This window comes from Cydia pomonella, chromosome 1, assembly GCF_033807575.1.
Source record: "Cydia pomonella isolate Wapato2018A chromosome 1, ilCydPomo1, whole genome shotgun sequence".
Classification (NCBI taxonomy): Eukaryota; Metazoa; Arthropoda; class Insecta; order Lepidoptera; family Tortricidae; genus Cydia; species Cydia pomonella.
This window is the reverse complement of record NC_084703.1, coordinates 11,398,260-11,425,230: the sequence shown is the minus strand read 5'-3', so window position 1 is coordinate 11,425,230 and position 26,971 is coordinate 11,398,260. Positions and strand designations below refer to the sequence as shown.

The following is a 26,971-nucleotide window of genomic DNA, read 5'->3' as shown; positions in this document are numbered from 1 at the left end:
TTAAAATCACCCCTTTTATACGAGACCGGTCCAGTTAAGTTTTATTTGTGTTTGTATCTATTTGACTCTCGCTAACATGGACAGAATAACCCTTAAACCACAATGAAGGTATATTAACTTTTGTTTAAATTTTTCGTTAACTGAAAAGGAAAGTGATTACAAGATTAGATTATAATAACAAAATGCCCAGAAAACGGTAATATAGCGAATTTATTCATGTACGACACCAGTTAACAGTAAAGAAACATGTACAATTTGAAAACTTCGAACGCTCTATAAATACACAACAACAATAACCAAGTAGACATACTCTCATATCAAATTTGATTTAATATAAACTTACAAACGAAAAGTTATTATAAATTTTAACTTATGAAACGGATAATGCAAATTGCAAGCATACGACATCTATAACTATTACTACTATGACTATTACATATATCGTATGCATATAATGTATAAATGAGTACTAATAGCAGGGTACGCACAAAACGACCGCGACAATGGCAATCATAGACGCGACAACGTATATAAAAAACTAATATTTAACAAGATGCAACTTACAATAGATGTGACAGATACAGAGTTACTGATTTTTGTCTGTCACATATATTATAAAGATTGTCAAACGGAGTTTTAAGTAGTTGTCAAGTTTAGCAGCAAAAACAAATACCGACTAAATTTGTACATTGTTGCCAGCTATTTTAAAAAGTTTCTTCATTGTTGTGTTCTATACCACTCGGAAGTTACTTGAATGCTTAGGGACTTATGGGCTGACGGGCGTTTTGTGAACCAACCTACGTTAGATTTACTGAGTCGCGTTAACGATGTCGACGAACTCGGGCTTCAGGCTGGCTCCGCCGACGAGGAAGCCGTCGATGTCGGCGCAGGACGCCAGCTCCTTGGCGTTGGCGGCCGTCACGGAGCCGCCGTACTGGATGCGCACGGCGCCCGCCACCTCCGCCGACACGTTCGCGGACAGCCAGTTGCGGAGAGACGCGTGTACGTCTTGAGCCTACAAATAGGTGATGTTACAGATTATTTTCATAATGTCTACTTTGGAATAATAATAGTGATTTGTGAATAGGCCCGCGGGGCAATTAAATCGCGAGTTTCTTAAAATCAATCGATTTTACACGCATTTTTTAATGTAAAGAATACCCTTCGTCGTGGAAATAAAAGGTTAAGTATATTAATGAATTTACATATTATACGGGGTGAGTTAATTAGGTTCAATAGGTACAAGATAAGAATAAGCATGGAGTTTTTTTTAACTATTAACAGCAAGACTTTGACCATAGCTGCTGGAGTTTATAGTTTAAGGTTTACAAATGATCAGTTGACAATGTGGGCGATGGTACGTAACTACATTAACCTTAACTTTTTTTCTCTTAGGGACACTAGCGCCATCCAGGGTTAGCCACTAGCTCGGAGTTAACCGTTAACAAAGGATTAAATTGTACTGGTTAGTGGCTAACCCTGGATGGCACAAGTGGCCCTTAAAAGTTTTTATTCTAGAAAACTAAGGAAAAACAGTAACTGGGGTTAGGTTGCACAATCCGCTTATGTTAAATGTTTATAATGAAGTCGTCCTCGGCCTAAAGAGTGACGTACGTATCTTACGTTACGGTAATTCATATTTATGATAATCATGATGATATACGTACGTAAAAAAATTTAGCAATACCTAACAAAGTAACACGTTGAAGATGTCTTAATAAGTACCAAGTAAATAATTAAGTAGATGTAAAAAGGCACGTTATGACACAAAAACAATTTGTTTATCTAAACAGTTTAACATGGTTCAATGATTTAACCAGGGTTCACAGTCAGTCCAATTACGTAATGCCTCGTTTTGATATTTTCTAAAAGTTACAAGTAAGACAATGAGCATGTTTTTGCTATAAGTTGTCGCTTTTGGCATAACTTTTCTAAAGTTGAGCTATTAGGTTCGTAAAGGTTACATTCTGATTGCGAATTGCGATTTACGACTGATTTGTTTGTTTGTTTGTTCATATAATTGCGACTTATTTATTGAAAGGGACATTATTGACGATGGCTACGCCATTATCAAGGATGCGCCTTAAATGAATACAAAGCTGCGGCAAGCAGTGCGGCGTAAGCGCCCTCGACAAAAGATCCAGGTTTCATAGATAATGTCACAATTAATTCAATTTACAATTAATAAGATAAATTTAATCCAAACGTTAATTTATTTTTAGCTTTTTATTTTTTGCACTTGCACCGCATAAGGCAGTTTACTGAAACACTAATCGACTTATAATCATTAATTAAAGCATCTATATTTATACTATACTATTTTCTACTGTTTCATTAGTATTGAACTCTGGGAAAAAAATATCCCAGTAGTTACCACTTAACCGAGTTTCTGGTAACCAGTGGTAAACGGTGGGAAAAAATTCTCAGTAGTTACCACTGGTAACAACTTGGTGGTAACTAGTGGGAATAACCCGAGCATACAAAGTATCAATTATTTGGACGATAATTTACATTTTTTTTAATTTTATTAAATCTTTTCTTTACACAATAAACCTATGGGGTCATCGATTAATTACATCACACGAATTTTTAGGTTTTTGACCCCTCCCCCCTCCTTGTCACACTTGGCATACCCCTCCCCCCTCTAGTGTAACGTCACATTTTTCGCAATTTTTTTTCAACAAAATCGGCGAATCGAATTTGTTGCTATTAATATTTTATCAAACTATTTTGGACAATAGAAATATTAGTAATTATAACACAAAACCGACTAGAAAAGAAAATTAATCGCATAAAACGATTATCGTTCTAAAACTCGTTATTTAACTGTACGGCGAATAATATTTTTTTTAATAATTACTGGTGAAGTTACAGTGACGTCACAAAGTTTGTGACTCCTCCCTCCCCCTTGTCACAACATGTCACATTTTCTTGATGGATGACACCTATGCTATAGTCGTAACTTTTAAGCTGACCGTTTAACAACTGATAGATTATTTTGTAAACAATGACATTGTTATTTAATTTGTAAAGCTACCGCTAATAACAAATAAGAAATACATATTTGTTTTGTTTAAAGTAATAATATGTCTATACATACCCACTATTGTAAGCATAAACGTACGGTTGTTTAGGACCAGTTGATTAATCGCAATCAGCAGTAAACTGTGATCTGTGATATTTCCCATACAATCAAACAAGCTAACGTTTTTTGGATGGCGACATGACGACAGACAGTTTGGTGCAACCAACCCTTAGTGCTGTAAAATGTGTCTGATTAGCTCCCCAATTTGTAACTAGGTATGGTCACACTTTAATTTCAAAATAATGACATCGGTGTTCATATATCTGGTCAATAAGTGCAAAGATTGCATATGCTAATTGTTAATTCCGTACGAAAATGCAGTCAAATTTTGTTATGAAAAAGTTACTTTTCCGACGATTACGACGCTACCTTCTCGAAACTTAAATAATGTATGGAAATTATCAATTTTTACGTTTCGACTAGCGTTTGTCGACAATCGTTTGCCATCTAACAATAAGTTACGCCCGCTATTTACCTGCTGAGGCGAGGCGGTCTTGCCGGTGCCGATGGCCCACACGGGCTCGTAGGCCAGCACCACGCGGTCCCAGTTGCTGCCGATGGCCGGGATCAGCGCCTTCGTCTGCCGGAACACCACCTCCTCGGTCTTGCCTGCCTCCCTCTCTTCCAGGGTCTCGCCAATGCACGCGATGACTTTCAGACCAGACTCCAATGCGTGGGCAACCTAAGAGAAAGATTTATGAGTGTCCTCATCAGTTTTCTTGTTTCTTGTAATATGTAGGTACATACCTGAAATGTCAGAGATTCCGAACCGGACATCGTGTTTGCCATCGATATAATAAATGTCAGCGCTCACTTTTAACCAGGGAAAAACCTTTCAGGACAGTCAGTAAAGTAATTAGCTTAGAATCTCTCCATACAAATATGTATGCAGGTGTGCTAAGCTAATCTTCTATGGTACTTTAATACTTATTGAATATTAGGATAGCGATAACTTGAAAATATAAAGTGGGTCAGTAACGCGCATTGTTAACAAGATTTCAGAAAGTGACGATGATAAGCATCACCATTATACTTCACTCTAAGTTTTTAAACACAATTTTATGAACATCAAATGGAGGTGAGATGCACTTACCTTCTCAGCGACCAACTCGTCCTTTTCGCCAAAGATTGTCCTCCTTTCCGAGTGGCCGAGGATCACCCACTCGCAGCCAACATCTTTGATCATTGCTGGCGATATTTCACCTAAGCAAATAGAAAACACATTCTAATTTAATTCTGGGTAATGAACGTAGTCGTAAATCGTCTTTGGTATTTATTATTATTGACTTGTTTTTTACGCTTATCCTGAATTACTTTCAAACTGTTGTTAATTCAGCTATATCACTTTATAATTATACTACATCTTTACTTTGAGCCCTCAAAGTATTATATACTTATGCCGTCAAACTGTCTTTGTCCATGAGCGTAAATAATCTCACCCACCAAACAAAGTATGGAGTAGCAAAAATCATCATTGATTCACGGTTTTAATGGCTGAATAGACCGATGCGAGACACGGTTTACTGCAGGCCTGAGTGGCATGACACTAGTTTATGGCAATTGGTACTAACAATACATATACATAAAGTCACCTGCTATAATACGTGCACAAGGAAGCGCAAAAAAATATATGACTCGCTGTTACGGCTAAAGAAATAAAATCGTGTTAGATATCTTTTGTGCTTACGTATTATTGAAGGTAACTGTAGCTATCATGAAACCTTTTTCACCTCGATTATAAAACTACATAAATAATATTAAGGTAATTTTTGCGATATTAACTTAAGATCTGATTACTACACAGTTCAATTTTACTCTTGATTCGCTGAGTGAGATTTATAACGCTCGTGGACAAAGACAGCTTGACGGCATATACATAATACTTTTAAAACTCATAAAAACGATTGGTTCCAGATCAGAGAGAGAAATCAGCCAATGTTTTTATTATATTGTAATTTTAAGTAAATTCAATTTATTGTGTTAACGTACATAATGTCCGAAACTACACAAAGTTGAACTATATCACCTAGAAATAAAGCTCAAAATCTTGGTGGCAGATAGATTCGCCTTTGTTTTATAAAGGCTTAATATAGTGATGAAAATGCATACGACCATTATCAATGGCATATACTTTTAGTGTAGGTATCATTTGCCACAATCAACTTCATCTATAAGTGTTTTTAATGAGATAATAATCAGTTATTTCATCATCGTTTTTAGACCAGGCATGGAGATATGTATGAATAAGTAATATATTATTTTTTTTAGTATTGAACGCTACCAAATGTTAGTGGTAACTACTGATATTTTAATGGCTACTACTATATTCCCACCACTTACCAGTGGTAACTACTGGAAAAAAAAACACGTTAGTGGTAACTAGTGGGGTTTTTTCCCAGTAGTTACCAGTGGTAAAAGATGGGGAAAAAAATCCCAGTAGTTACAACTTGGTGGTAAATGCATATTACTGCATAGCATACCCACATATAATATAACAATTCAATTAAATACTATATGTTAACCAAATTTCAGTTTAATAATTTTATAATCTAACAGTAACAATCCAAAATACGGACTTTTAGCATATTTAGGAGTTATTAAACAATAGCAACATTATAGTGATATTACGTGGCAGACCGCCAGTAAGTAGTAGATTAAGACTATTTAATTTGATTAATTAAACCTATTGAACGCCCCAGGTATCACTGTAGCGGCATGGTGGAGGTGGATTTATTATTATTATTATTATTATTTATTAATCAGGCAGGCAGTTGAAACAACTGATAGTTGCCTGTATCTGAGTGATGTATCTGTGTGTGAGTGAGTGAGTGATTTGCGCGAACTTCGAGTCAACAATTGGTGAGACGTCCCACAGGACCGAGAAAAGTGGCGCTGACTTGTGTCAGAAGCCAAGTCTCATTTAGGGTCACTGGGCCAACGGAGTAAGTAGTAGTTAGTAAGTAAAATAAAATCAAAAATCTAACAATTCAGAAATTATGCATGCCACTTGAAAGGTAACTCTCTCTAAAATATTGTTCACAAACAGCATAATAATATATTACAATTCATAGATTGATGTACAATTAAATACCAGTAAATGCTCCTTTAGCAGTCTTCCAGCAGTTTTGGGCAGCTGCGCTGATGGTGTCAGGAATGATGCTTTTCACATAAGCAAGGTAGATGGCAGGCACACCAATAACAACCTAGGTGAACCAAAGAGACCCTTAAGTGTTTATAACAGCTTGGTGTAATTACAAAGTATATTGGGACAATTCTGACCCTGGTATTTGGGTCCACGGGAAACACACGGGAATATTAAGCTAGTAAGATCAAAGGATTATTAAGATTTTATTTGGAATCTATAATGCACAGGAAATTAAGGCATCGTCAGCTGATAGGCTAGGGCAGTTCATATGGCTAATGGCCAAGAGGAGTGGGAGGGGCATACATTTAGTTAGAACATTTAATTCTCTAGGGCCCCCCTTGCCAACACCCTTGACAGGAAATTAAAGACTTTGATCCTACAGATATATTCAGACAATCTAATCCCATTGAGCATTCGCACATAAGAGCCTTACTATGTTACTGCTGTTTCAATCACAGCAGAACTAAGCAGCGCAACAATATTATCTATGCGGTCATCTAATATGGTGCTAAGAATTACCTCAACATTGGGGTCCAGAGGACCTTTCTTCAGGTTGTTGACGATCTCGTTGATCTGGTTCTTGTCGCCATTCATCTTCCAGTTTCCGCCGACAACGAATTTGCGACCCATGATGCTGTTTATCTAAAAACAGAGCTAGTGCTTTACAAAAAAGTTGTCAGTCAAATGCAAAACAGGATATGCAGCCCACCTAACCTATACCGATACTATAATTAAAATTATCCTTAAACATATAATAAATTAGCATAAATGTAGACAATTTGTTTCATTGGACTCCGGCTGAAATATACGGCGGTGGGTAAACCAACCCACTGATTTTGTAATTTTATCTTACGATAAACTATTTATTGTGATGTCGTTATGCAGTAATTAAGATAAAAATATCTGTAAAATTTGTATGAAAAAAGAATACTTACGATTTAAACTACTGAAATAATATCGCCAATTCCGGTTTGACCGCAAGTGTCGTACCGTACAAAAGTTAGGATGACCTTTTGCTTCGTTTTCTGTTACAAAGGTTTTAATCAACGGCAAATACAAAATTATACTGTCATGTGATTGGACAAAATACAGTTATTTGGTTTACTTGATCAATTTTAGACCAATCACATCAAATGTCAAATAAAGCTTTGCAACGATAACATACTGGGAGTAAATGACAGTTTTGACCTTTATGACATTGGAAAAGGTATGAATACGTTACTTGTTACGCAAAATCTTGTGTCCAACACTAGTAAACTTTTTTAAAGAACTATATTTTTATTAATTATGATTTATATTTTCCCAATGAATAGTATTTTTACATATTAGTTCATACTGAAAGCACGAGTTAATACCATCTTTATAATACAAAATTACTTTTTAACAAGTGGGGCCAATATATTGGCAGAATTATAGTTGGTCAACCAAACATCAAACATTAAAAAAAAAACTACCGGTGTATTGTAAGGTGTAACGGACGATAACAAAATACTTTCAGCAACAAAAATTTAAACTAAAACAGTTGAATTAATAATGATAAGTGGTTAATTCAGTTTTCATTGTTTAACTTACACTTCTGTTAAAGTCACAGATTATTTAACTATACGAAATAACACGGAGCTTTAAGATGAGCGAGTCAGAGGTATTTGTCTGTGAATTATCATATTAATTGTGCTAAATAAAATAACACTGGGATCATGCGCATTTATTTTATCACATAACACATAACTATTACAATGGTTGAATTTTGATTTAAATCTAAAATTACAGGAATCAAGGCCCTGTCAAGGCCTCACTGCGTTACACAATATCAATAGGCGTACTGGCGGAGCACCGAAAAGCGGCAAGACCAAAAACAGCCTTTTGGATTACTTTCACCCGAGGTACGCAAGTCTACTTAAGGTACTATTTTCGACGAAGGGCTCCAAGCTGCAGTTATTACTGAATAATTGTCTTACTAAATAAAATTGTCTACATCTGTGTACACACTTAAAGAGCTTTACACACCGTCCTGAATTTATTAAGTCTTGTATTTATACACTTTAAACTGAAATTGGCCTAATAGTAATAGCTCTAACTTGTAATAACCAGTCATTGCATTTCATACAAGGCGGGAAGAACTTGATAACTTGGCATATAAAACTAAAGAAATTTGAACCTCATATCATCCTATTTTAAGTTCAAAGTTCTTCTACAGGAATTAACAATATTGAAAGGGTCATTTTGATGAACTTCTTTGTAGGAGTAATGGATACAAAACTCAAACACTTATTATTGGGAGCAGGTTAATTACTTCACATGTTGACATTATATTTACAGAGACAGTGAGCATAGAAAAAAGGTGTCTAAATCAACTCAAGTAAACAGCACATGGATTACAGAAGAAGATATTTCAAGTGATGTCCCCAGTGAACATTTTTGGCAAAATATAGCAGAGAAGAGGCGGTATGTAATTTCTATCAATATGTACAGTTGCAGACAGTTTTCCATCAAGTATCTGCAATAATATGTTAAACTTCGAAGGCTGCAAAAATATGTGATACACTCTTATGGCTCTACAAATAAGATTGTGTCTGATATTTTTGTGGCCATCATTGTGTAAGATATTATTGCAGGTAATGTGTCCATTTAAGAAACATTGAAGTTTGGTACAGAACTGATAGATAAGTAATGAACTTCATTAATTATTTATTTCTGCTGATGTCTGCTGAAATTAATGACTTCATCCATTTATTAATTTAACCCTAATTGCACAAAAAATACTTCAAAAAGGCAGACTTAATGCCATCAGGCAATCTACCAGTTTTCCATTCATAGGCCTCATTAAAAAAATGTGACCAAGGCCGGGTAAATGTCCCACTTTGTTGCTTGCCATAAGGACGCCTTGACAGGTTATTCATATAAAGATACAATCCAATCTCGTCCTTATGGCAAGCATCGTACACATAAGAGCATCCACTAGTTAGCAGAGAATAGGTAAAATCGGTAGTTCCGTGCAATCACACCAGCTGCACCAGCATAGCGGACACCCTAAAAGTACTGGAAGCTCCATGTTTTTTTATGATTTTTTATCATACATTTTTACCATTATTGTTTCAGTGTGGCCTTAGAAGAGGCTTTAGGCGAAAATGAGAGATTGTGTAAATTGTATGAATCATTGTCAATAGAAAATGATCAATACAAAACTTTACTTGAGGAGGCTAACAGCTTTGTAGAAGTTTTTAAAGTGAGTGCCAGTAATAATGGAATTGGATTCTTTAATTTATGAAGCATAGCACATTGCGTCCGATTCGAAGTCGCTATAGCTTACGCGCATAGCGTTATCTCGCTCAAACTTTGGAGCGACGTGCGAATCGGATGCAGTGTGCCACGCCCCTTAGTGTAAGGCCTGAGTGGACACAAGTGATGCGAGCAGCGCGCACTAAGGGTGCTCCTATACGTTTGCATTTGTTTAACATGTATGCCGCACGACCCGCCTCGCTGCACGCCCAACTCCAGCGGCCACTCAGGCCTTACACTTAGAATCAATAGTAAGGTTGATTATTCCACAGGGCTTAGAAGTTTAGGTACAATTTGTTAAAGACCAGTAATCAGTATATAGTTATTTGTTATACTAGGCTAGGGGGCAAAGTTGTTGTTACCTCTCGTAATATTGATACTAGAGCAAGCAAATAATTCCAAAATTAAACCACAAGCATAGCAAATATGCAAAAATTATCACTATACAGTTATTTGTTATACTAGGCTGGGGGGGCAAAGTTGTTACATCTCGTAATATTGATACTAGAGCAAGCAAATAATTCCAAAATTAAACCACAACAAGCATAGCAAATATGCAAAAATTACACAACTTTCTTTTAATCCAGTAACTTTAAACAGCGTTTGGATCAAATCCGGTTGTTCTGACTTTTTGCAGGCTTGTTTATGATGTTGGCCCAATGAATAATCCTAGTTTGAAACCTCGAGTCGAGCGACGAACGCAATTTTGTCTAAAATCGAGAAAATGTGTTTTTTTTTAGATTTGGTCTATTATAATTCGGGAATGAGCACTATCCGTGCATGTCGAAACTTTAAAGAGCCATATGTACTGTAAAATGTTGTACAATACACTTGCGAATAGGTAATTCATGCTTTAATTTATCACCACTCGTTGCGGATTTCGTATCTTCATTTAAACTCAATTGTCACTTTTATGTACCTACTGATTTTATTATCTTTCCAGGACTTAGTTCAGGATAATGCTGATGATACCGGCATTGACGTTGGCGATTTAAGTACATCTGCTGAAGCAGAATAATTCCGAAGACTGAGTAATTTTAATGTGTTTTTTTTTACAATTTGTCATTTTGTGATTTGCCTTATTGATGTACCTTATTAATAAATAAATATTGTCTGAATAAATTGTCTTTTATCCTAATCGTGTTTTATTGATAACTGGTGCCTTGAGCTGGGTCATACACATTTTTTTGTTTGCTTAACTGTTTCGCGTTTTTCCCGTAGACATCGCAAAGTTAAGGTGGTATGGGAGTTGAGGGTGTATTCCCATCTGTCTCCGCCGGGTACAGATGGGAAAGGCGCTACATACAAATCATTCCCATCTGTGCCCGCCTCTTGTATGGCGGTGGTCACGTGGGGCGGGCACAGTTGGAATACACTGGACTGATTACTACATAAACACACCGTATGCGTCGTTTCTAACGCAGAATCAGCGCCGTCTATGTCAGGGGCACATGCAGTTCCGAGTAATGGCTACTGTCCTCTATACACTGATATCAAAATTATACATATAGGTGTTACAGTTACACATTATGAGATATAAGCCACCGCGCCTTAACACTTTCGTTACATCAGGAGGCCTACCGCGAAGATCGAAGTTCGTCAATTGCGGGCATTTTTCTCTGTCACGCTAATTACGTCTTAGTAAGAGTAAAAGAGAAAGATCCCCGCAATTTGCGAATTTCGATTTTCGCGGTAGGCCCCCTTTTTAGACGTTCACGTCGAGAACACGTGGATTTTGATGTTTATTAAGATTTGCCGTTCGGTAGGCTCTATCTCGACGGCCTACTCGACGGCCTACTCGTCGGTATTGTAGTGGCCCTATACCTACGAAGAAGCTGGAGGTGCTGGGTTCGAATTCCGGTAAAGGCATTATGTTTATATTTAAACAGTGTGTAAATCCGATGCAGGCGATTTAAACCAGATATAATTTATCCGTGTAATCATTCATAAAAAAGGGTTTTTTTAATTACACTTAATTAAGACCTTGTAATTAAGTTATGAAAATTTACCGAGCAGCAATGTACCTACTGCAAATATTACGAGACGTAACATGAGATGAACATGACATTACGAGATACGAGCTTTTCATAATAACTGCCAATGCCAACACGTGTTGACATTTACTTTAAAAAGCTCATATCTTGTAACTTAGTGTGTTGCTTTACATTGCGGGCCGAATTATTTTGTATGGTCAATATTTTCATTGAATTTCAAGCAAAATTTACCTCAATACAGTGTGTAAATTCAATTCGGGTGAATATTTAAAAAGAGTGGTTAGCAACAAGTTGGTGGTAACTACTGGGAATAACCTCATAGGACCTAGGTAAGAAGTATATTGAGATACATTTTTAGAATTATCTCGAAAGAGAAGTACAGTCAGCGACAAAAGCTTGTACCAAAAATGATATTTTTTCCAAACACTTATTGGCTGTTGAAACTGAAAATATATATTTAAATGTACCTATACTAGCTTCTACCCGCGGCTTCTGCTTGAAATTATGATTGATAAAAAGTACCTGTGTCCTTATAACCGCAAAAATCGAAGTTCGTCAATTGCGCAATAGCGGGCATTTTTCTCCGTCACTCTAATTACGTCTTACTGAGAGTAAAAGAAAAATTTGCGCAATTTGCGAATTTTAGTTTTCGCGGTAGGCTCCCTGTAATCCATGGCTATATCCTCGAAAATCTATTCTTCTTCTAAAAAAGAAAATCGAAGTTCGTCAATTGCGGGCATTTTTCTCTGTCACTCTAATTACATCTTAGTGGGAGTAAAAAAGAAAGATCCCCGCAATTTGCGAATTTTGGTTTTCGCGATAGGCCCCCTGGTAACACGCATTAATAAATGACTCGGTAAATCAGTGTTCTACACTCTCGGGCCTAAATCTCATATCTTGGAATCTTTGTGTTAGGTAATCCTAAAGCCTGAGAAGTCTATAATAAAATAACATTCATTCAAGCTCTCTTCACGGACATTAACTCTCACGCTCACAGCAAAATGGAAATTTGCTTACTGTTTTTAAATAGTAAAGTACATAGCTAGCGGCTCATTTGAAATTATATTTAAATCATAAAATTTAACTCTAAAACTTACGGAAGTGATAGCATGGGTAACACGTCGTACTTATGGATTTTTTAAAGTTTTCTGAGGCCACTCGAGCCTCAGAAAACTTATTGACAGAGGATAAAATTGAAGATGATAACATGTCTTGTCTGTGGCATCGCACTTATGACGTGTTCGTTCATTCAGTTCATCGCTTCTTGTTATTCGCTCCGCTTTATTTGCATTTGCACTCGCTGTCACTCCTAATGCAGCCCGCAGCTGTACATAGTTGACTAGGGAATTTATATTTTAATTCAAAATAGTACAGTTGGACAATTTTTAGTAACAATTGCACGTCGTTCTAAACCAAACATCATGCGCTGTCAGTTTTTTTGGAAGGTCTGTATATCTTAATTAGTTACCGGTTGAATAAAATTATAATGCTATGATTTACTTTAAAACTTCCTACATACTAAAGTACTTTAAATTTAAGTTTTTTAATTATATTCACTAATAGTTCTTATGTTAATTAGAACGATTTTTAGAATTACTACCGGTTTATCACCGGCTTCATTAAATTTTACGATTAGATATGGAAAATCTATTTAAGTATTTTTTATACTTGGTTCGAACAGATTTATAAATTGTATTAAATATGTATATGTACATTAATTGATTTACTTTTACAGGTTTCTGTATCATTACTGATAATATTAGCTCACATATCAGTCCAAGCGAAAAAACAAAAGACATCAGTAATTACAGGAATAGACGAAATAAAAGAATTTAAAAAGTTACTTAGGACTAAAACAAATGTTCTGATATTGTTTGTAAATACACTTAAGCAGTCTCAGAGTGTTACGGATGTGTTCAAGGAGACTGCAGATATGATGAAGGGTCAGGCGACACTAGTTATTGTTGACTGCAGTACTAGGTAAGTCTAACTTAATTGATTTAGTGTCCCAGGTATATAAATAGTGTTTTGGCATAAGGTTCGGTATCAGCCAAATTTTCTTTGGTTTTGGCAAGAAACCGGTATTAGTTGGACACAACTTACGTAATTTACACTTTTAACACTTTGCACCCTGCACAAATTACACCCTGCATTTAGAATTTAATAATATTGAAACACCTAATGACCTACCTTAGTTTCTCTAGTCAAGTTAGTTTTGACTCTTTATTTGGGTGTTATCTGAAACTTGTCTAGGATGCTTATGTTTCAAACTGATAAATTTTAATCTAAGCTATTAAATAACATCAGAGCAAAATTAATTTTTTCTATCACAAAAGACTTACTTTAGAGAATTACTTTTGTAAGCAGCACTTTAATGGAGAATATGATGTGCGTACAAATTATAAAGGCCCAAACAGAATTGAATATCTGGAATAGACAAAGTGAGACAGTTGTTATCTTGTTTTGGTATGATTCATGATAGGTACCAATGATTTGGACCTCAATATACCACTATCTATATTGCAAAAAGTAAATCATCATCGCCATGCTCCTAGCGTTTGTCCTCTACTGTGTCCATTTTCCGCTAACCCACAAGCGCTTAAAACTTTGGCGATGACATTGCACCAACATTGCCTTGGTTCACCCCTTCTGTTTGGGCCTGGTAAGGCAAAGCTAAGGGCTTTGTTGCCTACGTATTATGGTGGCCTTATTTTGACATGCTATAACCACCTCAGCCGACTTTCTTGGAGAATGATGATGAAAATCATCTGTCAACTGCAATTCCTGTCCTTTAATTATTCTTCTTAATAATCAGATTATCAACATCTTGCTATATTTTTTGTTTTCAGTGAAGGCAAGAAATTATGTAAAAAATTAAAAATATCACCTGACAAACCATATACTATAAAACACTACAAAGACGGAGAGTTCCACAAAGATTATGACCGGAGTGAATCAGTTAGTTCCATGACTAATTTTCTCCGGGACCCTACTGGGGACCTACCCTGGGAAGAAGACCCAGAGGCCACTGACATTTACCATCTGCAAGATGGAGAGGTAAGTTTTGAAAAGATAACTTACACATCTTACACAATTTTATAGAATTGTTAATAAAAATAGACTATAAATAAACTTGAAATGAATGATATAAGTAAACTAAATGATATAAGGGTTTTATAAATAGAACACATCCTCAAGTTCGCTACCGATGGGCAGTGCACCCAGACGGCTGGCCACATTGCTTCGTTGTAAGTTTTTGCATAATATTAAGCAATTGCCTGTTTCTGTCCTGATGAAGCTTTTCTGGGCTCTGTGGCTAGATTAAGCCTAGATTCTGTCTGTGCTAAGTCGGTAATGACTTGGCACTGGTAATGACATTGGAGTCGCCAAGGAGGGCAGAGGGGGGGCGGCTGGCCTCAGCTGGTGACGCCCTTGGGCAGTGACATCGTATGGGCGCACCATACTAGCACTGGGTGTGCAAACTTAGCATAGCCATGAACATAAAGTTTGCACAGCAGGTGTCTATATAGGTTGTTGACAATATACATTTATTATTATAAAAAACAGTTTTCTACTGAAATAAACTGCATACTTGGCGAAGTTTGCTATGCTTATAGTTGTCATTTTCGTAATTAATGCAATAAATATTTTTATATGTAATCAGTAAACAATTATACTGGCCACCTGATGGTAAGTGTAGCATATGGACGCCTGTAACTCCGGAGGTGTAATATGTATGTACAAGTACCCATAATGCTCGCGGCAATTAGCAACTTGAATAACTATGGATAGCCTTTGCAGGATAATCTCTCCCTTTCGCCTATCATTTGGGTGGAGATAAATTGAAAGACCTTTGTTTTATGCTACTACTCGTAGATTTATGTATACTGATTTTGACGACCGGTTTGGCCTAGTGGGTAGTGACCCTGCCTACGAAGCTGATGGTCCCGGGTTCAAATCCTGGTAAGGGCATTTATTCGTGTGATGAGCATGGATATTTGTTCCTGAGTCATGGGTGTTTTCTATGTATTTAAGTATTTATAAATAATCATATATTATATATCGTTGTCTAAGTACCCTCATCACAAGCCTTATTGAGCTTACTGTGGGACTTAGTCAATTTGTGTAATAATGTCCTATAATATTTATTTATTATTTATTTTAAAATATTTACTGATGGAGGGCATTCTTCATTTTGTACTCTTTCTTTAAAAGTCAGAGATACAACCGAATGCAATAAGTAGCTAGAATCTATCTAAGCTAACTCTAATGCTAAGCAAAGTGTTCCAGTGCCACTTTGACTTCATACCTAGGTATATTGTTTTCATGGGACATTGACGTTTATGATTCTTTTTTCGCACTCTGTCACTGCAAACTCGGGGTTTTGTCCGATTCTAGATGCTTTTTACAGTTTTTACGTTGCTTAGACTTCGTTTCCACCAGAGATGTGCGAGGATGCGTAGCGAGTGATGTGTTTGTTAAGAACCAATAGAATCTCTTCATTTACCTATCCTGGCTTAGTATGAAATGATACTATTAGTTCTTTACAAACACATCCTTCGCTACGCATCCTCGCTTATCTATAGTGGAAACGCAGCTTTAGGCCTAAGATACACTTGTGAGTTTAATTTACGTAAGTAGGGACGCAGCTATGCTACACAATGAGAAATGAATATCATTATCTCATTCTAACAAATAGCTTTGTCCCTCACAAGTGTATTTTTAGGCCTTACAAGTGTATTATAGGCCTAGTCATCACTGGTTGTCAAAATTCGTATCTGGGTCATACACATTTTATAGCAAACTCGTTCGCGTCTTTCCTGTAGACATGGCAAATTTAAGGCAATAAAGTTAATTTTTATGTGGCACCTTTACAGACGGGATAAATTTTTTCAGTACTTGAGACTCAAATAAGAAAAATGGAACATCTATGTATGTACCAGAGTCGTTAACTTTTATTTTATTATCCACTGAAGTGACCTTTTTCTGAAATGTGTTTGACCCATCTACGTTGTCAAAATTCGTTGGGGTTACCATTTTAAATTTCGTTCATCATACATTATATATATGCTCGTACTAGTAAATATTCAAGACTGTCAACCTCCATACATCACCGCGTTCCTTGCGTGTATTTTAAATTGTTTTTCCATTTTAGCTTTTTTCGTATAAAATGTGACACCTACTGCTATTTGTGACTTCTAAAAGTAAAATCCGACCTTCCTGGCTGCTGTCTTATGTACAAAAGTACAATTAAAGCATTTTTGGCATATTATTTTTTAAGTACTCCATCTAGTTTAAATATTTTTAAACCTCTTGGGCTCGAAATACTTATAAATCTACTTTTGTGAGTATAACTGCGAACAGACAAATTCAATTTCACGTCTAGTTATCATACGCAAACAACTACGTTGACCTGTACTTTTTTTATTGTTAAATCATTTTGATGACAACTTTTAGCTAATATCCTGTACTATTTAACAATAAAAAAAGTAGAGGTCAACGACCATGTTTTCGAAAAAAAAGGTAAAAAGTAAATTTATGAAGTAAATTTTTATCTTTGTTATTAATTCTCGAGTAATTGTGGAAAATTCTCTGTAACATTTATGCTTGAAATGTATGCCATAATTCATAAGCTATCGAATGAATATTATTTTTTAAATGTGCGATAGGTAAATGGACAGATAATGATACATTAACCAAGTGCAGTCACAAACCAATTGTATACGTATGTACGTCGCTTAGAGCCCATAGTACAAGCTTTGATTAGTTTTGGGGCTAGCTCGATCTGAGTAAGATTGTACCCAAAATATATATTATTTATTTATTAAATAAAGAAAAACCCATTTCTGAACGTATTTGTATTTAGATTTGCACAACTAGCATGCAGAATGCGCAACGGCTGTAGCGAATTGAGCGCCATTGTTTTAGCTGGGCTGAAGCGAACCCTTATTTCACGCTGATTAGCGAATCAAAACATTTTACTGTTCGTTATAGGAACTTCATGCAGCTGTGCATGAATATTTTGACGTGAGTCGATTGATGAGCCTAGAATTAATTGAAACCAGACTCCGAAAGAACCCCGAATCCATTCCGGACGTTACCTTGCGACCGTAAGAGTCCGCAGCAAGCTCGACCGAATTTCACTTTCCCCTACAAACGGAGTTTCGTTCTCATTTTAAAATTACGCGTTGAATTGCAATGAAACTTTGCACACACAATGACATGAGGTATATCTATATGTCTGTAACTATTTGTTTATATATGTAGCTCCAGCCTATAAAACAAACGAAATAGAGCAAAACCAAGTTTTGTATGAAAAACTTAAATTCGCTATATTTTTTAACTATTGTATCTGAAGTTACATTAAACTAATTACAGGCATAGATATACATTATCCTATTATTAGTACAAAGTTTCAGAACAATTTACCTAGTACATAGTTTTAGAATGAGAGCGTTACTAATGCGGCTCGAAAAAATGCTCTGAGCTAATTTTTCTGCACTGTATACGAGTATGTATAACAGCAGTAAAGGTCATTGGAATTGCATTGAAATGTTTATATTATCGCGCCATAAATTCTAATAGTTATTTACGATACAAGTGCAGAAAATAGGAAATTAGGACGTGTATCGTAAAATGTTTTACAGTACATAAGGCTCTTCAAAGTTTCGACATATGCACGGAAAGTGCTCATTCTCGCACGTGTGCGGGAAAGTAGCAAGCACCATGTGTACTGGAAAATATTTGGTTTTTCAATGGTTCTTACGGGTGTTATATTTATTTACTCCACGGTACTTTGTTTTATAATAAAATAATTAAATCTTTGTAACTTTCAAATCAATGTAATTATTTTTGTGTTTTTATTTTATTACAGGCATTAACGAAATTTTTGAAAAAAGGAGCTGCGGCTTACAAGAAATGTTTGATAATGTTTTACGCCCCTTGGTGTGGTTATTGCAAAAGCATGAAACCAGACTACGTGGCGGCGGCCGGAGATTTGAGGGTAATTTTTTTTACTGTTGAAACTTAGGCTCGTATAACCGTTACTTCCAACGCCTTACAAAAAAACCTTCTGGAACGTTATACCATATATGGCCTATTTGCTAAATGCGTGTTGTAGGCTTAGCACGAGTGTGCGAGATATACTACCCGTCCCTTTTAAAATTATTATAGCTAGAAATCTATCTCGTGCATGAGTCACTGTCGCGGTGCACTTGCTAACATACGACCACGCTTACTTCGCTATGAAACCTTATATGTATCTAAGATCTATTATTTTCCTAACTACATTTCCGATAATGTGATACGTGTTTTAGGGTGAATCTCTACTAGCCGCGATCGACGTGGCCAAACCCGGCAACGCTAAGATCAGACAGCTGTACAACATCACTGGTTTTCCCACCTTGCTGTATTACGAGTAAGCCTTTTATTTCAACATTCGGTCCATTACCAATTTCATCATACTCAGTTTATTTTGATGACGTTCAATAAATGGGCCCAAAAATATAAATCAACCAACTGGCTTCACAATAACTAAACTTGTGATTTCATATAAGCCAGACTTATTAAACTAATTATTTGAATTTATTATTTTTGTGATACATGTAAGTACAATCAGCAGATCTCCTTAAATGGCCGACTAAAATGAAAAATTGAGACATATTATTAGTACCTAAAGTGAACCTTAATTGGTCATATCTCTAGAAATATACTTTTTAGCAATTCCTTTCAACTTCACTACACAGAAATTGATTAAGGGTACGTTGTCTAATAATTAGGAAAGGGCAGCTGAAATTCCCGTACAACGGCGAAAACAAGAGGCAGGCGATAGTGGATTTCATGAGAGACCCAACATCGCAGCTCAAACAGAAGAAGCCAGAGGCGGCCGCCGACGAGAGCTGGTCCGAGGACTCCGATGTTGTACACCTGACAGGTGGGTCATATCTACTCGGATCAAGGAACGAGAAGTGTAATGTACATTATGTAGAGCAGAGTAATGGGGGATACATAGATGGGAAAACTCAATTCGAACACGATCAGTTGATCACTTATTTATGGGTCACCCTATCATTGACTTTTAGTCAATCATCAATGGGAGCGATAACTTCGATCAACGCGATTAATGATGAAAAATGATTAGGTATTTAATCATCCTCAATATCTGGGAGATCGACCTCTGCTTGGAAAACATACAAAAACTCAAAAATGCGCGTTTTCCCAGAGATTAGACCTAGCTAGAACTATTTTTCGTCCCCGAAAACCATATAGCAAATTTATAAGATAAGATAAGATAAGATAAATGTTTATTTGCAAGAATGTAGGTACATAGGTTACAAGATGTTAGGGTGATTATTCGGGTTTCCATTTACATTCAGCCATTTATTGGCGTGCAATATAGATTTCAAACACACAAAAATTGCTCGTTTCAAGGTGTAAGGTAAGATAAATGTATAAGATTACTAACCATGCTAGAATTTCTTACATCAACTGGGGCCCATTTCTCGAACGGTATTCGACTAATATCAAACTAATATTATTAGTCCATGAACTAATACCGTTCGAGAAAGGGGTCCCCGGGTCTAGTTTCTCTTTTGTTATTTTTTTCAAATTATTCATTATCGAGTCTTGGTGTTCATAAACAAGAAACAACTATCTTTGTTTGATTGTCTTGATTTTGTAACTTTTAGAAGAATGCTGGCAGGTGCGAGCTAAATGTTATTCTCAATGAGTTGCTGTCAGCTGACATGTTGTCACAAACGCCGGTCGTGTATGATTTTTGTAAAAATGTTTACGAGGCTTTCAAATAATCCATTTAAATCGTGTTGTGGCTATTATACATGTGGTGCATGCGTTTATACAAATAACCAATTACATTCACGATTAAGTTTCTGAGATGTGTGCATCAACAGCAAGAATGGTATTACTAAGTATAGGTACAATTTGCTTGTGTTTATCCTATTCTGAAGGGTTAGCGCTCAATAAGTCAATAACCCTCTTGCAAAAGGTCAATTAGATCTTGGCACAAATATTGTGAAAGCTATCAAAATACGAAACATTAGGAGGGTACCTAATAAGGAACATTTTGCTAGTGACTATTTTTTTTATGAAAGGGTCGTTTTGCAAATCAGACGGGTCGTTTTATGATAGGTTTTCACTTTATCACCGTTGAGTTATTGTTACTATAGAGAGCCATACCAAACAAATTGTCGCAATCGCAACCTGTACCACGCTACTAGAACGTCGTAAGCGCCGTAAAATTCATGGCGCTTACGCGTTTAGGTCGCGAGATTCACGCTCCCCTTCTATGGTTTGTTGTCAAAGGAACAACAAGTCATGGCGCAAAATACTGGTTCCCTGTCCCGGTTCTATATGTGGTATTAATAATTCAATGGTTATCACTGGGACATTTTTCCAGTATTATAATTGTTTATAACTTCAGTCTTCCGACTTTGTAAGTAGATTGTAAGTAGAGGCATCTGGAAGCAGAATAGCTCTCGATGGTCAGGTTCTACTCCCTCTTTAACCCTCTTCAGTTCGATTTTACTAAAAGTCTTCAGTAAAAGAAGACTCCCTTTGCACTATGTCACCAGGAAGAGTGGTTTTGATATATCTAAATAACACAGGTTACCCTGCACTATTAGTGACAAGTTTTGAACCCATCGGAGGTTCTTCCTCAGGCTTGAGTGCTATTATTGGTCCTGGGTGTTATTTAAATATTTTGATACCCGCGAATTAATTACGATGATTTTCAACATTCGGTATGTTGCAGAGGCCAACTTCAAGTCCGTGTTGTCGGCGGCCGAGCACGCGCTGGTGGTGTTCTACGCCCCTTGGTGCGGTCACTGTAAACGGATCAAACCAGAGTTCGAGAAAGCTGCCACTAAGATAAAGTCAGACAAGGTAGGTCCAATATACTTTAAGGCCTTTTATAGCTTTTCCCTTTATCAAAAACCCGTAAATGTGAAAGTCCAACATGTTTCGATTTGGGACGTAATTAATACCTAATCGTTACCACTGGGAACAACTGGTAAGGAAACATTTCCATTTGTTACCACTCTGCGTAGGAAGTTCCATTTTTGTTACACTTACATGTATTTACTTGACTTAACCTAATTCTAACTAATAACCGTATCGAACTGAAACATTGTATTGCAACTAATGCAAGTATATATATAATATACATGTCAATTCAATAATTTGATACCATCCAACTGATCTGACGATGGAGCAAGAAGGTGGATAGTGGAACTCTTCGGTGGCTTCTTTCGAGATTCCAATCTCATATGTTGATTTTTGATGCCTCCAATTCTTTGGTAGCGTTAAGTACAACGGTCAATAAACAAGTGTTTATAACACACATTTTTGGAAAAAAAATGTAGTACAATATAGGCATAGAAAGTACCACTTTCACGTACTCTTTTTAAAGAATTGTTCACTTTCCCAAATATGTTACAGATAAACGGTATACTGGCCGCCGTGGACGCGACGAAGCAGCCTGAGCTGGCGTCGGCCTACGGCGTGAAGGGCTACCCGACACTCAAGTACTTCCACCACGGCGAGTACAAGTACGACGCCGGCCACGCCAGGCAGGAGGACCAGATTATTAGTTTTATTAAGGTAACAATTCGATTCAGAGCTATCGAACATATCGCGTGCTTACTTTATATAATAGCAAAATGCTACGATTTTGAAACGAATTTATCTCATTTCTATGTAATAAATAGATTTACGATACAAGTGCAGAAAATAGGAAAATCGCAACGAGTTTAAAACGCAATTAAAATACGACCAAAGGGAGTGTTTTAAATCGACACGAGTTGCGAATTACCTATTCGCATCGTACAACGTTTTACAGTAAATATGGCTCTTTAAAGTTTCATATGTACTGTAATAGTAATAAAATTCGAAACGAGTGGCGATAAATTAAAACACGACATTGCTTATTCGCACATGTATCGTACAACGTTTTACAGTACATATGGCCCTTTAAATGTTCTACACAGTTTCGTAATATGCTAATTATCGCACTAGTGCGGTAAAGTAGCCAGCACCATATGTACTGTACCCCGGAATGCGCATCTGCCACCTATAATACAGTTGAGATTTGGTGATTGGGCCAATATGCGCAGGAGCCGAAGGAGCCGCCGCCGCCGCCGGCGCCGGAGCGGCCGTGGGCCGAGGAGGAGTCCCCGGTGCGCCACCTCGACGCCTCCACCTTCCGGACCACGCTTCGGAAGGTCAAGCACGCGATCGTCATGTTCTACGCTCCATGTTAGTATCTCAGCTTTTATAAATATATAGATATACTACATTTTTTTATATATTTGTAACCAAGTAGTTCACGAAAGAAAAGATTAGGGTGAGTTCTCATATTAGTCTAGGCTATAGTCTCGCCAGATCAGTCTGTTACATGCTATAACCAAATAACTACTACACTTCATATGGTGCTACTTAACCGCACTAGTGCGATAATTAGCTCATTACGTAACTATGTCGAAAATTGAAAGGGTCATATGTACTGTAAAATGTTCGATACATGTGCGAATAGGCAATTCGCAACTCGTGTCGATTTAAAACACTCCCTTCGGTCGTGTTTTAATTTATCCCCACTCGTTGCGACTTTCCTGTTTTTCGCACTTGTATCGTAATGTACTTATTATAGGGCCATTCTTACACAAATTGACCAAGTCCCCCACAGCAAGTAAGAAGGCTTGTGTTGTATAATATACTCGTACAAATACTAAATACATAGAAAACATCCATATGACTCGGGAACAAATATCTGTGTTCATCACACAAATAAATGCCCTTACCGGGATTCAAACCCAGGACCCGGTCGACAAAATCACAACCTCCACCAACACCGTCAAAACCACCGTCGTGATTTACCAGCTATGATGTTTATGAATCACTAACATTTTGCATAAATGTATAGTGACTAGACTTCTGAGATTAAGTTTTTGGAAGAGAAAGGTGAGTCTCTCCTTCATATATTAGAATGAAGGTAGAAATACATTCCTTAGCTTACCGATAATGCGAAAATGATACTCCAGCCAGCCGCGCTTTGTCAGGGAAAAATTGTACACAAAAAATTAATAATTACAAATCTGGCTGGATATTGGTTGTCATTAACTCATTATAGACCAGGTCCCATCAGGTTTAAAAATTGTATTTTGTGTTATGGCGTTACGACCGCTACCTTTATTTATTATGCGAACCTGTTTTTCTTTTTCTTTTGTGATACAATAACCTAAGTTCACATATTTAACAATTATGAATTGACCCTCATATAATATGACGTTCAAGCTATCAGCTAAACGTTGGATCTTATGCGTGAGCCATAAAAAAATCCAGTGTAGTAAAGTAACTAATGTCAGTACATTATATCGCAGGGTGCGGGCACTGTAAGAGCACGAAGCCCGAGTTCGTAAAGGCGGCCACTCGGTTCGCGGACGAGCTGATGGTGCTGTTCGGCGCGGTGGACTGCACGGCCGAGGCCAAGCTGTGCGGCGAGTACTCCGTGCGCGGCTACCCCACCCTCAAGTACTTCAGCCACTTCGACCGGCGCGTGCAGGACTACACCGGCGGCAGACAGGTACAGCTGATGTTCGTGGAGACGGCAGTAAAATATTGACTCAATAGATATGACAAATTCAAAGAAACAAACAAACCTTTTGGACCTTTTAACTCGATGAATTGTTTTGTCTATCGTTGCAGGAGGCGGACTTCGTTTCGTACATACACACCGCGATGGGCGAGAAGGCCCAGAAGGCGGCGGCGTCGCCGCAGGCGGCCGGCTTCGGCGGCAGCGTCACGCTCTCCTTCGACTCGGACTTCGAGACCACGATCGGTTCCAGCAAACCGGTGTTCGTCATGTTCCATGCCATATGTGAGTTACATATTTCATTACTTTTCGGACTCTCATTCTTGGTAGGAGGAGTAAAAGGGCTTTGCGGTAGAGGTACGCTTGCCTTTGACTCTCACTCCAAAACCATGATGGGTTCTAGCAACCCCGTGCTCGTTACATCATTCGCCTCTATTCCATCCACTTTAATGGAATCTTATACATCGACTCGTATTGCGCGGTAGACGACTTGCAGGCCATCGGCGTAGACGGCGTGAGTGTAACGCCAGGTTTGCGTTCGAATTCGTCTGCAAGCAATCAATTTTAGCATAATCCTTATTAGTTATTTCCTTTGTTGCTCTAAAATCCAAAGGCAAGACTTACACACAGCAAAAAATAACACGTCGACGGGTTTAAGGGTGGTATTCCACCTGTCCAATTTCTTGGTCCAATTTGCATTGCGTCTCACTAAGTAAAATTTGAGACACAAATACACATTGGACCAAGATGAAATACCACTAAGCTAGTTAATCGCTGAACGCAAATTTCATCGCTGACAGATTTTTTTGTTCCAGGGTGCGATCACTGCGTCGCTGCGAAACCGGCTTTCAGTAAACTAGCGACGGCTCTCAAAACCGAAAACTCTCCAATAACAGCAGTAGCGGTAGAGGCCGACAAGAACCCGAAGGCCGTCGACCTGGCCGGCATACAAACGTTGCCCACGTTCAAAATATTCGCCAACGGCAAGCTCGTAGCCGACTACGACGGAGACCGCTCCGTCGAAGACATGTTGAAATTCTGCAAGTCCCATGCCACAGTAAAGGATGAGTTGTGATCGTTGTGATATTACACAGTCTTTTTACTGCAAATCATGGCGCAGTATCACTTGGATCAATACTATTCCTTATACTTATTTATCCTTAATAACATTTTGTCGTTAATGAGCGAAGAAACGATTTTAGTACTTGCCTTTGTAGATGACGTCCTGTAACTGGTTTTATGTTTTAAAAGTTTTAACACAGTAATTGCATATTGAATTTTTACATTACAGTAACTCCAGTTGGAACCCTTACCTGTCTTTTTCGTAAACATCTCAAAGTGAAGTTCTGGAGCGAGGTAAATTTTATTTGTAGAAGTGGGTAAATATTACTTGCAAATGAAAAAAAAAGTTTTTATTCACTGTAATTGTTAACTGATTATTCTAGTGTTGAATTTAGATGTTTTTCAAATGTTTCCTTTTCGACATATACTTATTAATTTTAGATGATATCAGTTGGTATTTATGGTCTACAAACAATAGTTAGTACATTACCCGCATATAAGTACGGTAGAGATTACAAAGTTCCCATTATACAGGGTCGATTTACGTGATCATTTTACTCTGTTACTGTCGTTGTTTTTTCTTATAGTATTTATAGTATTACTTAGTATTAGTAAGCACCTATATGAAATCCATGTAATATTGAACCGTATATCTGAGTATGATCATAATTAACAGTTGTATATCACAATACCTGTACGTAGTCTGGCCAGAGTGCGTAGCCAACGCGCCAATCGTTAAAACTCCGTAGCGAACGAAATGCAACTACCACTGTCGCACTAATATGGAAGTGATAGAGAAAGACGACTACGCTACGCTATGGAGTCTAACCATTGGCACGTTGGCTAAGCACCCTGATATATGTAGAAGCTATTTTTATCTATCAAAATGCTGTTTGTTTACCTAATAGTGGGTATGTTTTATCATAGTACAAGTCATCACAATAATATGTTAAACAAGTATATCAGTCTTAATCATGCTTTAAACATGATTAATGTTCAAGACGTACCTGTAGTATTTGAAGACGCCTATATTTTACCTTCCGTGCTACCTCGTTACAGAGATCCATAATACCAGTATTGGCTCACCAGGAATCCGACTAAACAGGGACCTTTATGCAGACGAGTTTGTGACGTTCTAACTTTATAGACCCACCATCCTGACGGAATTACAGTATAGTTCTGCTGTTGTATCTGCTGTACTGAAGTTGCTAAGTGAACCAAAGGTCTTGAGTGCAGTTTTAGAAAGCAACCCCTCTGCTTCAAATAGGATTTATATCAAAGGATACTCTAACTGCCCAAAGTATCTCACTTAAGTATGTGGGAGCAATCTGGCAGCTGATGCTATTATCGAAACTTACCATCCATATAAAAAACGCTGCCTGGCAAAGGTGGAGCTCCTTCATGGGAGTTCTTGGCGACACTTGCGGATCCGTTTTTAAGGGAAAGTTAATAAATTGGCTGTCAGACCAGCATTATCTATTTCAGATACTGGGCTATAAAAAAGACACATGACCAGAAAATCCATGTTGCAGATATAAAGACGCTAAAATAGGCAGCAGGCGTGATATAATGTGGCGGCCATCGCAAATAAGCTTGCTGAAAGCTGCCTTAGTTTGTATGGACATGTGATGAGATGCCCCGAAGACGTTGAAATGCACAAGAAAATTCAGTGGAAGACCCAAAACCACGGAGTTGGCTACTGTAGCCCGCGACAAACAGGGGCAGACTGCCCGAGCGCTTTAGAACGAGAAGAGTTGACCCCTAGTGGCAAGTGACAAGGAAAAATAATGCATTTGCTAAAG

The 26,971-nt window shown here is 37.4% G+C and overlaps 3 protein-coding genes across 3 annotated transcripts; 2 read left to right on the top strand and 1 right to left on the bottom strand.

Moving 5' to 3' along the window:
* Positions 1-192: 192 nt before the first annotated feature.
* On the bottom strand, positions 193-7,315 carry LOC133534731 (triosephosphate isomerase). Its single transcript, XM_061873979.1, has 6 exons — positions 7,166-7,315; positions 6,750-6,872; positions 6,177-6,288; positions 4,179-4,288; positions 3,561-3,767; positions 193-1,015 (listed from the first exon to the last, which is right to left on the bottom strand). Exons 2-6 carry the CDS (start codon positions 6,858-6,860, stop codon positions 809-811), a joined length of 747 nt encoding a protein of 248 aa, XP_061729963.1. The 5' UTR covers positions 6,861-6,872; positions 7,166-7,315; the 3' UTR covers positions 193-808.
* A 199-nt stretch (positions 7,316-7,514) lies between these two features.
* Positions 7,515-10,647, top strand: LOC133534744 (uncharacterized). Its single transcript, XM_061874006.1, has 5 exons — positions 7,515-7,872; positions 8,001-8,113; positions 8,550-8,675; positions 9,330-9,456; positions 10,453-10,647. Exons 1-5 carry the CDS (start codon positions 7,858-7,860, stop codon positions 10,525-10,527), a joined length of 456 nt encoding a protein of 151 aa, XP_061729990.1. The 5' UTR covers positions 7,515-7,857; the 3' UTR covers positions 10,528-10,647.
* Positions 10,648-12,544: 1,897 nt separating this feature from the next.
* On the top strand, positions 12,545-25,419 carry LOC133534714 (protein disulfide-isomerase A5). Its single transcript, XM_061873956.1, has 12 exons — positions 12,545-12,948; positions 13,239-13,483; positions 14,353-14,560; positions 18,378-18,506; positions 18,820-18,920; positions 19,282-19,436; positions 21,273-21,403; positions 21,959-22,120; positions 22,633-22,774; positions 23,896-24,098; positions 24,221-24,392; positions 24,923-25,419. Exons 1-12 carry the CDS (start codon positions 12,925-12,927, stop codon positions 25,180-25,182), a joined length of 1,932 nt encoding a protein of 643 aa, XP_061729940.1. The 5' UTR covers positions 12,545-12,924; the 3' UTR covers positions 25,183-25,419.
* Positions 25,420-26,971: the final 1,552 nt, after the last annotated feature.